Source organism: Ambystoma mexicanum, chromosome 3p, assembly GCF_040938575.1.
Source record: "Ambystoma mexicanum isolate Mex_15411 chromosome 3p, UKY_AmexF1_1, whole genome shotgun sequence".
NCBI lineage: Eukaryota > Metazoa > Chordata > Amphibia > Caudata > Ambystomatidae > Ambystoma > Ambystoma mexicanum.
In genome coordinates this window covers 25,070,642-25,085,106 of record NC_090925.1, presented here as the reverse complement: position 1 = coordinate 25,085,106, position 14,465 = coordinate 25,070,642, and the positions used below count along the sequence as shown (strand labels likewise).

The 14,465-nt window shown below is 46.8% G+C and overlaps 1 protein-coding gene across 2 annotated transcripts in view; it reads left to right on the top strand.

Moving 5' to 3' along the window:
• Nucleotides 1-11,229, top strand: part of LOC138580089 (C-type lectin domain family 2 member B-like) — a 137,919-nt gene extending 126,690 nt beyond the window's left edge. Inside the window, exon 5 of one of the 2 annotated variants that reach the window (XM_069650364.1) lies at nt 9,922-11,229. In XM_069650364.1, coding sequence (XP_069506465.1) covers nt 9,922-10,054 — 133 coding nt within the window. In that variant the 3' untranslated portion in view covers nt 10,055-11,229. The remainder of the gene's footprint in view (nt 1-9,921) is intronic. The other variant, XM_069650363.1, reaches the window with a different exon arrangement.
• The last annotated feature ends 3,236 nt before the right edge of the window (nt 11,230-14,465 follow it).

Sequence of the window (14,465 nt, the reverse complement as noted above, 5' to 3'; positions counted from 1 at the left end):
GTTCCCCTGCTGGATTTCTGCAGGGCTGCTACGTGGAGGTCTGCTCACACCTTCACGAGATTCTACAGTGTTGACAGGGATTCCAGGGACAAGTCTTGTTTCGGACAAACAGTGCTTTTCAACCTGTTCTCTTGAGGTGTGTGTTCCAGGGTTAAGTCTTATTGCTCCAGTTGAGCCTTGCCACCTCCTGTGGTTGTGTTTATGTACTGCTGTGTAATCGTATTCGTAGCCTATGAATCCATAAAAGACCCCATGCGGAGAAGGAACAAGTTACTTACATGTAACTCTTGTTCTCCAGCATGGGTCTTACATGGATTCACATGTGAGCCCTCCCTCCTTCCCCTCTACGGCTCTTCTCGGGTCTGACTGCCACTTTACGTGCGCAACCAAATCTGAAGATGAACACCAAGGGTGGCGCTAAGGAGTACGAGTGTCATTGTTTAGGGCAATGTTGCCCAAAGGGACAGCAATAGGCTATACAAGCGGCAATGCAGTTTTTAGCTTAAAGCGAAACTGCTTTATTTTACAGAGGATTCCCAGCTCATGCTGGAGGACATCAGTTACAGGTAAGTAACTTGTTCCTTTCTTTAACCGGCTGCAGATGGGCATCGTGGCAATTGCTTTAAAGAGAACCTCCGAGCAGGGTTTATTTTTTGACAATCCCTGTGGTCATGCAATTTTTGCAGGGATTGTGTAAGCAGTTTCCTCTAGGCCAGTTTCGTCTTCTGGCTGTATCATCCCCTTCATTCTTGTTCTTTAAGATTACACACCTGTAAGTTAGTTTTCCTGGTCGCTGCACTTTCGCTAGATGGGTAAGTGAGCTCCAAACCTCACTATTTGGTGTTCTCCAAAGAGAAGGTGACGATGAAAATTCGGCAGTCATTCTTCTGAAGGTGGTCTCTGATTTCCATCTCCCTCAAAAGATCTAACTTCCGTTCTTTGTTATTCCGCCTCATCCTTCCAGGTCGTAGGAACAATTCCATCGGCTGGACCCGGTGCATGCCTTCAGCTCCTACATCTCTCGGACGATGGAGTCCAGGAAGGATGAGCAGCTTTTTGTTGGCTATGCTGGTGCCCACCCTGGCAGTGCTTTGGCCAAACAGACCCTGTCCTGGTGGATCATCCTTTGCATCTCAGAATGCTATGATCTCGCTGGTAAGGATGCACCCCATGGTCTTGGCGCTCATTCACCAGAGGACTGGCCACCACCACCGCTCTGCAACATAGTCCCCGTTCTGGACGTTTGCCAGACAGCTACGCAGACATCTCTGCACATACATGTTTGAAAAGCATTACTGCTTGGATTCTCAGTCAGGACAGAATGCTTCTTTTGGTTGAGTGGTCTTTAAGAGATTTCTGGAGTGGTCCTTCTATATGTATTATATATATAGGACCCGATGGTCAGTCTGGTTCGTAGAGGCATCGGGCAGAGCCGTGCCGTACCGCCTAGTGGCAGAAAAGAAGCACAGCTGCGCTGGGAGATAGATATAAAAATGAGGCATCGTTGGAAGAACATCTATCAGAAAAAACATTACGAAGAGGAATGTAATCTTTTCTTCTGTGAACCAAGTTTGGAAGCCCATTCTCACGGCAGGCATCAATGGAATTCAGTCTCTCTAAAAGCACCAGGCTTGGGAGTTGAATGTAAAGCCTAGTTCAGATTTCTTTCATATTCTGATTTGTATTCATTTACAATTTCATTTCATTCTAGTTTCTGTTAAACCTTCGTTACATCCTACATTGTTCCTCCACACCTGGCCTTATTGCGGAGGGAGTGTTGATGATCGCCAGGAGGTGAGACATTAGGGAGCACAAGGAAACGATGTAAAGAGGAGCAAGACCCTGGAGGATATGAGCAATCGTTAAATATGCAGTCAAACGCTTCTATTCCAGTTTTCCTCAAAGTTTAAGGATGCCTCCCAGCCACTAGTCTCTTTGCCATGAGATTCTCTGTTGGATGATGTTAGCAATCGATGCTCGAGTTATGGTACTGGCGTTTGTATAGAGCAGCTGCTTGTGGTCCATCTTTTAGCTTTGTCACCAGTCCCGTCTGCTGGTAAGGGACCGTTACAGGCTCGTTCTGCTCCCCACCATACCAGTGCGCCCCAACACCTCAAGCACACCAGGCACAAATAATACACAGGATCCCAAAGGTAGAGAGAAATGGGCTATAATGCAAACGCACCAGTGCGTGGGAGGGCTGTATTCTGCTCTGCCTACCCGTTATCCCCGCAAGCCTTTTTAGGGGGAATTCTCTGTATAGGCTAATTTCCCAAACCTAGTGAGTCCCCCAGCAGCTTTGCTGGATTTGTGGGGTTTGTTTTTTTTCTCCTGCTAAGAGTGAGACTCTTTTCCTCCCACTCTTAGGCATGATTTGAGGTATGTCACTGACTGTTTGTGTGATTTTGGGCTATGGGGTCTTTTACTCCATAGGGTATCATCTATTTTTTATGTGTGTGTTACACAGCACCCTCAGTGCAGTAACACAAGGGTGTCATAGTGACCCCCAAACATAGACTCCATACCCTGGGACTGACTACTGTCTCCCAGGGCATATAAAGTCACCATTGACTTTACTAGTCCGAAATTGTGAACAGAACCAGTACACGCCATCATATTGTGGAAGTACTGGAAGTGGTTAATTATATTGCCCCTAGGTCTGTTTTCAAGGGGGCACTGTCCAGTCCCCCCTTGCCCAGTTTCTGGCTGGTGGCAGTGGTTACCACGCAAAATATTCCACCAGAATATTCTCTATGGGATTTTCCTATTGATTTTAAACGCACCACTTTTTGGTCCAATGTTAAAGATACCGCTGGTTTATTTATTTAATATTAAATCCCCGGTTGGGTCTTTTTGCAGAACTCTTTTCTAAAATGGCATTTGTGTCCGTCTCTGTAACTCTGACCAAGGTCAAGCCCTTTGTTCAACTATTTTGGCGGGCTTCTCCACAGAAGCCCTTCAAATGGTGCCACTCTGTCTGGGTTCCACAGGATGTGTGGGGAGGGGAATTGGCACCCTGGACTGCATTGCCTTAGCAACCCAAGTCTCACTCTACTCTGATTGGCCCAGTGGTGAGCCGCCCGGCTCACCACTTTGCGTGTGTGATTGACAGCTAGGCTGATGAATGGGGTTTTTTCTGCATAAAAGCAGTGCCTTTGGGACTGGAACTTCAGAAGTCGTCACAGGACCTAAGAATCCAAAGAGGGAAGAAGCTGAGCCATCTGCAACGACGACACCACAGGTGAAGCCATGCTGCAACTACCTCACCACTTTCCCAACGACAAGAGAAGATCTTCTGCTGGACAAGTCTTCTTCCTCTGAGCTAGTGGGACCAACCAGTTTGCCCTTTTTGCCTTCCAAAGACGTCTCTTGGTCGAATCGCCCGTGCCAAGCACCCCGGCGGCCGGATAGCCAAGCTTCACCACTTTGACCGCGAATAAAAGGAACGCTCCTTTTATTGACGAACTCCGTGGCTGGCTTCATCCCTGTGCAGTGCAACTACTCCACGTCTCCTCCTCGACGAGATCATCTCTTCCCCTGGTCGAAACAACAAACTGCAACCACTGCCAGGAACAACTGCCACCGCTGGAGCTTCCTCTCTGTTTAAGGTACTGTGTCCTGCCTGGCCTCCCTTTCTTCGGTTTGCCCAAGGTGACCCTTAAATCCTTGGCTTGCCAACGGGGTTGGCCCCAGACCTCCTAACTTTACCCTCTTGAATCGCCCCAACCTCTTTTGAACATTCTGCAAAGACTTTTAGTGCATTTTTAAACTGTGTGATACTGGGCACATTTCGCTTTGCTCCCTTTTAAGTGGGCTGGCCTATGAACTTTGGCTCTACAGTCTATACTGCCTTTATTCCCTTGCTGAGAACTCCTAAGTGTTGGGACCTGTTTTATTTCTATGTTCTGCCTTTTTCTCTCCCTTTAACTGAACTATTGGAGTGCCATCAGATTATGCGCTCACCTCTGTTTAACAAATCGTGGTGTTTTAATTCTGACTTGTCTAATAGTTATTAAGGGAGGTGTGTATACTTTACCTGACTGTGCTTTAACTTGCTTTTGATTTAGGGTGCTAGTATATTGCCTAAAGTGTGTTTTAAATAAATAATGATATACTTTTTATACAATGCTCTGGTCAGTGTTTGTTTGCTCTACTGTGTTTTTAGTCCTATTGTGTATACTCTATATACTGCCCTACTCTTCTTGAGAGAAGTCCGACTGCTCAGCCACAGCTACCAGGTAAATCTGGGTGGTACAGACTGCTACCAATTGGGTTTACTGCTTACTCCTGTAGTCTTAATCTTTTTGCAGTGTTCCCCATGGGAACAGCACAGGATTCTGCCTAACAGGCCTGGCTCATCCTTGTAAACAAACGGAGTGGCTAAATCGATTCTCCACCCATAAAACAGCACATATAATGCAAGTATGATGACAAACGGGTCAATTTCGGAGAAAAGGGGGAAGGGAGCCTGCAGTGTCATCGCTGTGTACTTCAGACGGGGTTCATGAACTAGCCCAGGCAGCAGCCTGAGGCTCCCTCCTTTCCTGCCACTCTCTAGCCGGCCTCTCTTGGCCCTCTTCCTGCTCCCACATGTGAGGCTAAAAACCTCAGGGTCATCTTCGACTCCACACTCTCCTTCTCTCCTCACATCTCTGATGTTTGTGTGCACTGTCAAAGTCAATGTTTCTCTTACTTTCCAGTCCATAGCCAGCCTCTAGTACCTCCCAGTCCCTAGGTGCACCCACAGTCAGCGTCAGCAACAACTTGTCAGTGCTTGTCATATTTCTCCCAAAAAGCATCTTGCATGGTGAATACCTGGTTGCGGACCGCTCTCTCAGTAGACCACGGAGAACAAACGACAGCCAGTTCCACTGTCTGCCTTTCACATCCATCTGCTTGAACTGCTCCTCCTTTGGCTCCTCTTTCAGTTTTTTTTCCAATGAGGCACACAAATGTCCCTGTGCTCCTGCCAGTGGGCCACCAGGTCATCTCTGTCCGGCACCGATGTCCATTGTCTTGCTCTTTCTCTGCATTGATATATTGCATTATTTGTTCATCCTCCCCTTGCTGGTATGCCAGGAGCCACTCACATTTCCTTTGACCCCCCCATTCTTGCTCTTCTGTGGGATAATCTTTATCACTTCAAGCTGTGGCCCCTCCACCACATGACACCCTGTATCTTCTATGGATGCCATTAGCTGTGGCTGTAGGTCATTGTCAGGTGTCATGGGCCGCTCTCGCTCAGATGAAGTCAACCCCACCAATTGTAATTCACCATACTGTGCTCTCCCCCCTCACCCCTCCCCCAAACACTATAGAGTCATGCAGCCACTGACAACCTTCTTTGTATGTGGACCTGTTAAGATCCATCTCTGGTGCACATGCCCTAAAAACGTCCTGTTGTGTTGACAGTCACCGATATGCATTCATGTAATTCGCCTGACACTACCCCTTCCATCGGAATTTTGTTCACTGTCCCGTTTAAGGTGCACAGTCACCCATCCTTCCGAAATCAAGTTTATTTCTTGCTCTTCTGTCCCGGTATGTCTCCCGCCATACTGTCAGTACCCTGTTTGTGTGTCAGAATGTGTGTGGTACTCCCAATAGTGGCCGTCACCATAGCCATTGGGACTATCTGTACCCTGCCTCTTTCACCATGCAGGCCCCTATTTGCCAAATCTGTCATTGCACCCCTTTTTACCAGCATGTCCTCCCTCCCCTCAAAGTTGCCTCCCCAGTACCCAGCCAGCCCATGTCTGCTGCTTCTTTCTCTTCCTCCCCTTTCTCAGAAATACAGAGCCACCCCCACAACATTCTGCATCACCCACCCCAATCCGCACCGGCTCTGGTGCTAGCACCTCACAATCCTGCCCCTCTGTGTGTTCTTCCTCCTCCCACTCCTTCACCGGCACTGCTTTTCTCACTGCCAAACATGCGTCATCAGCTGCTTTCAGAATTTATGCCCACACCTGGATGGACCTTAACTTTTCCTCCACACCCACCTTCCCTTCCACCACCCTGATTATGTCATCTGGCAACAGCCGCCATATTGTGACCCTCATGAAGGTTTGTGTAAGCATGGCTGCAAAATCCAAGGGGCTCTGATCCCTCTCTATCATCATCACCTTCGTGAAATCTTGGTGCTTTGCTTGTAGTGCACAACGATCGCCAGTATCCCTTCCCTGTGGTACCCTTTGTAAGTGCTGTTCCTGGGTGACCCCCACCTCCATATTCTTTTGTATTGACTAGGGGGGGTCACATCCCAATTGTCCACCATGCTCCTCAACCTCTCCAGCACTGCCCTCAACCTTAATTTATATGACGGGTCTGCCAGCTGTTTGTAAGTGCACCGGCATCTGCCATATTGACTAATCTGGAACTGGTATCAGCGATACTGCAGGTTAACTCAGGCTTCCAACCTCACCCTCCTACCATGTGCCCTGTACAGCGTCGGCCCTACACTCTCTCCACTACAGGTGCTCTGATTGTATCACAGGTGCCTAAGAATGCTCTGACCCGATTGCAGTCCTGTAGTTGCCCTTCCAACCCCATGTACTATACCACTGCAGAACTCTGGGGCACTGTCTGTGCATTATTGCTAAAGTCCCTGAAGACTGCAGAGTCCCCCAGTCCAGCACGCAACAGGTCCAGTGAAAACACTGTACCCATTGTATTTTTGTAAATCCCAGTCAGGCACGCCAGGAAGGGGAGCTCCCGGGTTTCGGCACCAATGTGTTGCAGGCTTGTCCTGCTGCTGATACCAGTGCGTCCCAACACCTCAGGCACTCAGCACTAGGACACAAATAATACACAGGAGCCCAAAAGGTAGAGAGAAATGGGTTGCAAAGGAAACACACCAGTGCATGGGAGGGCTGCATTCTGCTCGATGGCCTGGCTCATCCTTATATACAAACAAAGTGGCCAAATCGATTCTCCATCCATAAAGCAGCACATATAATGCACGTATGATAACAAACAGGGGGAAAGGATGCCTGCAGTTGTGAAAAGCACGGTCATATCTGCGAGGCAGTCTCTGGCAGCCTTGGGATTTGAGCCAGCAGCGTCGTTGCTGTGTACTTCAGTGGGGCTCATGAATTAACCCAGGCAGAAGCATGAGGCATTGTGCATTCCACAGCTCAGTTCTGCGATTTCGCTTGGCACGGGTGGTCAGCTGTTAGGCCAGTCTCATTGCATCCAATGCGCCTCAAAGAAACCCAAAGAAAATGCAGTATCAGAGATAGTAGCAGGGACCAGTACTATTATACTGTGTAAGGAACTCATGGTGGCAACAGTAAAGACAGACACAAGGGATTACAGTTCAAGGGTCTTTATTAAACTGTATCGGAAGGTTGGAAAAACGCCTAATGTAAACCTAAATCTAAAATGGGAGCAAGCTATGACCAACAAATGATAAGTCAGTCCTAGAGGCGTCTTGTCAAATAAAAAGGGCCTATACTAAGAAACCTATTTCCAAAGCTCACAGCTAATACAAAAAGGATGTGGGAGGGTTTTCAAGAAAAGAAAGAAGTGTTCACAAATAAAATATCAGGATGCGGTAGCTTGGATCTCCCTCCCCCACGTTTTGAGCACGGAGTAAAGTGGAATCTTGGAGCACAGTACACTCTCGAGCTTCCCCAGCATGAGACAACAGTTCCACTTGCAGCTATCAGGACCGTCAATGGCCAAGTCTCGTTTCTCTTGAAAGTCTCTTGCTTATGAGGACCTGACGTATTCAATAACAAAACACAAGTACCTTAAACAAAATGAAAGTTTGTCTCCCTTTTACTTAGTGTGAGGACTTTAAACGCCTGGGTCCCCTCTTCTGTGCGCTGACCCCTGTTCCTTATGATGTTGGGCGATTGGTTTTCACCTCTCTGATCTCCCTCTTCCAGGCTTGGATCCTAAAACAGTTCCTATCGATATAAAGGCCTTTGGGGTTGTGGTTTCCTGTTCCCGCGGGCCTGATGGGTATATTCAGAAAAACAATAAACAAACACTAAGTTCTGTTCTACGTATTTCTCGGGTGATTGTTTCACCCCTGGGTCCCCCTCTTCCGGGCGTTGACAGTTCATAAATTGTACTCCACAAATCAAATAACAGTTACTTCTCTTAATGGACTTTGGGTGATGGCTACATCTCTGGATGTCCCTCGTTTGGGCTCGGACCCCTCTCGACTGTTAGCCTCCATCCACCGGGTTCACTAGGGCTTTTCCTTCCTTCACAACTCTTGATGTCTTTTTAAACAGTTCTAGTGGACTTCCTTCGGCCGGGTTCACTCTTGTCAACACATTGTTTCTTGGGACTTGAGACTTTGCCCCCTTCTCGTCAGCATCCCTCTGCCGGGTTCACACTTGCCAACTTCACATTCACTTTCAATGTTCACGGGATTCACTTCCCTTGCTTTCTTTGTATGGCGGGATTCACCTCCCTTGCTTTCTTTAAAGTTCGTAGGTGAAAGGCTTTAGACTGTATGGGGATTTCGCTTGACCCCCTGTAAGACCACTTTGACCTATCTTGGCAGCTTTCCGATAGGCCTTCTGGTTTCTGTAGTTTTACTCAGATGGAGATCGACCAGAGTTAATTGGACCAGCACCCATGTGGTGCTGGTCCCCATCTGCAGCTGGTCTCCCCTTTACAATTTTACAGTTCTTTGAACTTTTCTCACTTTGCGACTTTCATTTCCCACAGCCCGGTTCTTATTGGCTCTCCCCTCGACTCACTGGCTGTGATGAACAGCTTGGCTTTCCTTTTTACTCGAGTCAAGGCCAGTAGCATGGAAGCAGGAGTCTCCCTCGCTCTGGCTTATCGGCGTCGATACGCTTGTGTACCGTTGACATATGCTGCAGCAAACTTGGGCTATTGTCCTCGGTCTTAAGTTTCTCCCAGCGGAGGGTTCGCAGGGTTTTGTCAAAAAGGGCAATGTTGTGTCTCTCCATATCAGCATTTTCGATATTTGCCGCCTTTCTCCTCCTGTTGAACTGCTGGGTCTGGATAGCTGTCTCATTGTGCGGTCTGCCTTGCTCGTACGGTGCTCTCTTGCTCCACCTTTATCCCTGTGGGGATAAGGAAGGGCCGTCGGGTGTGTGATTTAATTCAATTGCCTGACCCTTGTGTTGGGACATGTCCGGTAAACTCTTTTATTACCAGTTTGTTGTCGGTTGTGGTTCGTGTCAGAAAAGGGGATTAGGGGGTTAGAGTGCAAGTATTTAGCAGGACAGACAGGAGAAGAGGTGTTATATGAAATTATAGTGTTTGTACCAGGGGGTTTGATAAACTTAGAAGTCTGAAACTGATAGGTTTGTGAGACAGAGGGGAGTGACTGGGTTTCCTATCTTGAAATAAACTAGGAGGATTGTGGGAATGGTAGTGTTTTGTCCTAGTAGACTGGGTGTTCGGAAAAGAATAACCAGAAGGACATGGAGACGAAGGATGGGGAGTATTTGAGTGGGAAGCAGTAGAGCAAGGATTCTGGGAGTTGTGGGTTTTAAATGCAACAGGGTTTTGGCTCCTAAGGTATCTATCAGATACTGAAGGTTCTTGGGATAAGGGAGATCCTTTGGGGGAAGGGAGGTTGAGGTGGCACAACCTATAAAAGCTTGAGGAACCTTGTCTTCCTCGCCCCTTAATTTGGCATAATGCTATGTCTCACCTTGGATATTTCCACAAGCATAGCCCTGGGCTCCTCTACCCAGTTGATCCTCCCTCGCTCGTCCACCCCCAGGGTTGGGATCTGAGAGCGCCTGCTCATCCCTGGCCACCTGAATAAGGGACTCCCGTGGTCTACTTGGGAGAACCCCCTCAGGTTTCTCAACTGTCTATGGCACCTTGGATTCCTTATTCTGGAACTTGGAAATGCGCGATCTGTATATTAAGGCAAGGACATAACTTACTGATGTGCGTTTGCTCTCTCCCTCTCTGCAGTATCCAGATCAAGAACACAGGCCCTGGCCTGGACTGTGCATATGTCAACTCTGAACACCTTAGCGCGCTTGACTGTGTGGCGTCCAGGCAATGGCTCTGCACGAAGGATGGGACTGAACGCCCATCCCAATGAACGCTTTCTACCGATGTTTGGCATGGATTGGCCATTGAACTGAGCGGGCTGAGGACCAGGTGGCCTGCAAGATCAAAGCATCCAGGGATGGTCCCTGCGAGTTGAGGTCTGCCTCTATGCATGGGGTCACCGCTCTTCTCCATCGGGACAAAGACTGCCTCAACAGCACAGATGGCACGATAGGTATGCGTTATTAACCAAATAAAAGTGCCTGTGACCTCTTCTACAGGCCCCCCACTCTCTGTTTGAACAGTTGAGTTATTAAGCAATAAATATTCTTTGTCATAAGATTGCCATGTTTTGTACAGGGAAATACTGCTTCACGCTCAGTCGTGTTTCCAACATCTAGGCAGACTCACAGTAGTGGAGTCCTGTGAGCCCATGTATATTCAGTAAAAATATAAAGGTGATCAGATGTAACGGAACAAAACCTGTGAAATTGAGCACGTGCATTTCAAGCAAGACCGTCTAGCACAATGATGACATCACTAATTACTTCCCTGATGGCATCACCAGTGACAACACTTATCAATGGTTTGATTAATTACATTTTGAAAGATGCCAACTCTATTTTGTTGTATAACATATATGTACATATTTCATACATGCACAGTACGTTCTATTCTGCCCTGGTTTCTTTAATTGCTGTGTACGGTACACACATGTAATTGATGACAGACATTCTTACAAAGAAGAATAGTATTTAATCATTCATGTACTTTGGAAGGTAATCTGTTATAGTGGAATCAAAAATCAATTTATTTTCGAAAGAAATGACTACAAATATTAGTGATATCATTTCTATGTCTTTAATTAATATTTATCTTCTTTTCCTTTCCATCAATGTAATTATGTATGTATAAGTAATTATTTTTGAGTATATTACAAATATTTGAATTCTTACATTCTATACTGTCGCAGTGCACACGGGTTACTTTGTTTTATATGTTAGTATTTTTTTTAAATAAAAGTCATTTAGTAAATAATGTGTTCATGTAAAGTTATTATTGTAAGGAGACAAGTACATTTAAATGTAAACCTGACAATCTTCGTATCACTTAGTATTTATTTTCTACTTCTATCTGTCGATTTTACTACTACATGTACTTATGTTGGGAATGCCTGCGCTAGATTTACCTAAATCAGGTCATTTCCTTGCACTGTATTGTAATTGCATGCTAATACATGACATTTAAACCGTGTGTACAATAGTACGTATCTTTGTTTTCAATTGTATAAGTTTACAAGTGAATGCGCCGCATGTCATCATATCATAATACTTCTGTAGCCGTGGATTGTTCCATGTCGTGGTGCTATTATTGTTAAGTGTATTCAACTAAAATATGTCTCAAGAGAGCTCCCCCAAAATATTCTACTTATAATCAGCAATGTCATATATGATAAAACAAGAGGGGTTCTGGGAGTCTCTCTACCGGCATGAACACAGCCCATTGACCTGTTCTTGGGTGGATGGCCCCTGGGAGAGTCTCGCTCGAGTCTTGAGCTCACCGTCCCTTTCACAGAGGAGAAATATCCCTGCAGATCAGTCTTTGTCCTGCCATGGGGCAGTCCAGCACCGAAATGCTAAGCAATTCTCCTCTGAACAAGAGTACCAACAGCAACCACAGACACGTGTTTCGGTCTAGTCGGTCCTTGTCAGTGAGGTGGAGCTGTGCCTCTCTAAGAACAGTGACCAAGGGGTCCACGTATATGATGTAGTTACTGATCTCAACAGTGATGTCATGTATGGTTTCTTTGGGAACCACTAGCCATGACCTTCGGCCGTGGCCACTCTACATGTTGCACCAGTAGGTTTCTTTGGGGGCCACTAGCCATGACCTTCGGCCGTGGCCACTCTACATGTTGCACCAGTAGGTTTCTTTGGAGCCCACCAGCCATGACCTTTGGCCGTGGCCACTCTACATGTTGCACCAGTAGGTTTCTTTGGAGCCCACTAGCCATGAGCTTCGGCCGTGGCCACTTTACATGTTGCACCAGTAGGTTTCTTTGGGAACCACTAGCCATGACCTTTAGCTGTGGCCACTCTACATGTTGCACCAGTAGGTTTCTTTGGGAACCACTAGCCATGACCTTTAGCTGTGGCCACTCTACATGTTGCACCAGTAGGTTTCTTTGGGAACCACTAGCCATGACCTTTAGCTGTGGCCACTTTACATGTTGCACCAGTAGGTTTCTTTGGAGCCCACTAGCCATGAGCTTCGGCCGTGGCCACTCTACACGTTGCACCAGTAGGTTTCTTTGGGGGCCACTAGCCATGACCTTCGGCCGTGGCCACTCTACATGTTGCACCAGTAGGTTTCTTTGGGGGCCACTAGCCATGACCTTTAGCTGTGGCCACTCTACATGTTGCACCAGTAGGTTTCTTTGGGCCCGCTTGCCATGGCCTTTGGCAATGACCAGAGGCAGAAAGACCCATTACCCCACTGCCTAGTAAATGTGATCAATGCAGATGTCAAAGTACATTTATTTCCCACTCTTTTCTGATTCCTGCGGCATTCCTCCGACATTCCCCTGATAACGGCAGAGAACTACCCATGCCCGCAGGATTGCCCTGATGATGCTCTACAATCATAAACTCATCTCCGTCCTCACAGGAACTCACCAAGTGCCCCCCTCCTCTTTCAGGGATCCCCTCCACTCCTCTCAGTTGCCCCCCCCCACCCCAGGTCCTCTCCCATTACCCTCTATCACTCTTTGGTTCATGTGACACATTTTCTTCTCTGAGCACATCTTCCGTTGTAGCCGCAGTCATCTTGCAAGACGTTGGAATTGTAACTGCCTCCCCAGACCACCTCCAACCTCTCATGGTGGTCTCTTTCCCCTACCACACCTCTACCCTTATACGATTGCATCATTTTACTCCTCCAAATAGCTTTGAGGATTTTTTTTTGTTTTCGCATTGCCCCCCTATTACTGCAGTAAAGACTTGCATCGAGCAAAAGAAAATGACAGCCTTTCATTTATGAAAAGCCTCTGCTGCAAAGCACCATGGGAGCTCATCGCACATCTGATCACAACAGGAAGTGACATCACATGATGTTTAGCCTGATTGGCATCATGTGACATGACAAGTCAATCTACAACTGCACATCTACCATACATGAATTCAACTTTAGCAATGCAGTCTTAAACCCATTTCGTTATCAACCATATATTAATGACAGTGTTGGCTTAGCATGCCAGTGTGCAGCCTTAGAAGTGTAGCCCTTACTAGTCCCTGCTGTCATGTTAGCAGTCAGAGGCTGAAATGCCCAGAAACAGCCAGTATATGCTTAAGTATGAATAGCAGTAGTGTACAATGATACCTTTCCTCATCAAACAAGCCTTGACAGCTTTCCACGCGCCTTTAGGGCGGGATATCCGGTCCCTATGACGTCATATCCGGGGCGTGGCCCCCTCGTGTTTCCCCCGGAAGTTCTGTCTGGGCAAAATCCTGTCCCGGAAGTGATGTAGGTGTGTTTAACAGGCCCTGGGTCCTTAGCGGGGGTGTCCCACTGGATGTGATATCATGGGGGTTATCGGGAAGGTCCCCCCAAGGGTTGGGGCCCAAGGGGACTTCCTACGGATGCCCCCCAAAGAACCGGAAGTGTGGAGCGGGTTTTTGAAGGGTGGGGCGTGGCTTGCAGGGTGTATATATATATACACCAGTGTTTTGGCTGTAGGTCCAAGCCAATCCTGAGGACCGGGTTGAAACTCTGATTAAACAGCATCAGCGCGACCGGGCAGGTGCGGTAAGGTATACATAAGATTGAAGCTTTGGGCATTGACCAGGGGTGGTTGTTTTAAAGAGGGTCTTGAGTATAGGGTGGCAGGGTGTCTACACTTATAATAAGACAGGTAAGAATTAAAAAAATAAAAAAATAATTAAAAAAAAAAAAATCGAAAATATATTTGTAATTATATCAAAAATGGGACATTATTAAATATTAATTTTTAATACGCATATTGTTATGATTATTAAACATTTATATTTCTTAATTTTCTGGCCGGTTATGCTGGGCAAAAACATTTTTTACATCATATTTTTATGATTATTAAAATTAATATTTCATAATTTGTCAATCGTTTATGCTGGGGAGAAAACCTTTTGAAAAAAAAAATAATTTATGAATAATAATATTCATAATAAATGTTGGGGTGATGGGTCTGAGTCCAACAGGCTTGTGAAGCAAGACCCTATGGTTCTGCAAGGGTCCATGTGTGAATCCTGGGCCATCGGTGGAGGTCTCTGTCCTTTTCAAGGCACTCAGGCTGCAAAATGACATGCACAAGGGTCTGCGCAAGCCATGTTCACCCCACACCCCTGCCAGCCGGCTATATATAGAGAGAGAGCTCAAAAGCAGATGTTGGGCCCAGCCCCGTGGTGTTACAGCTGTAATTCAACAGGAAC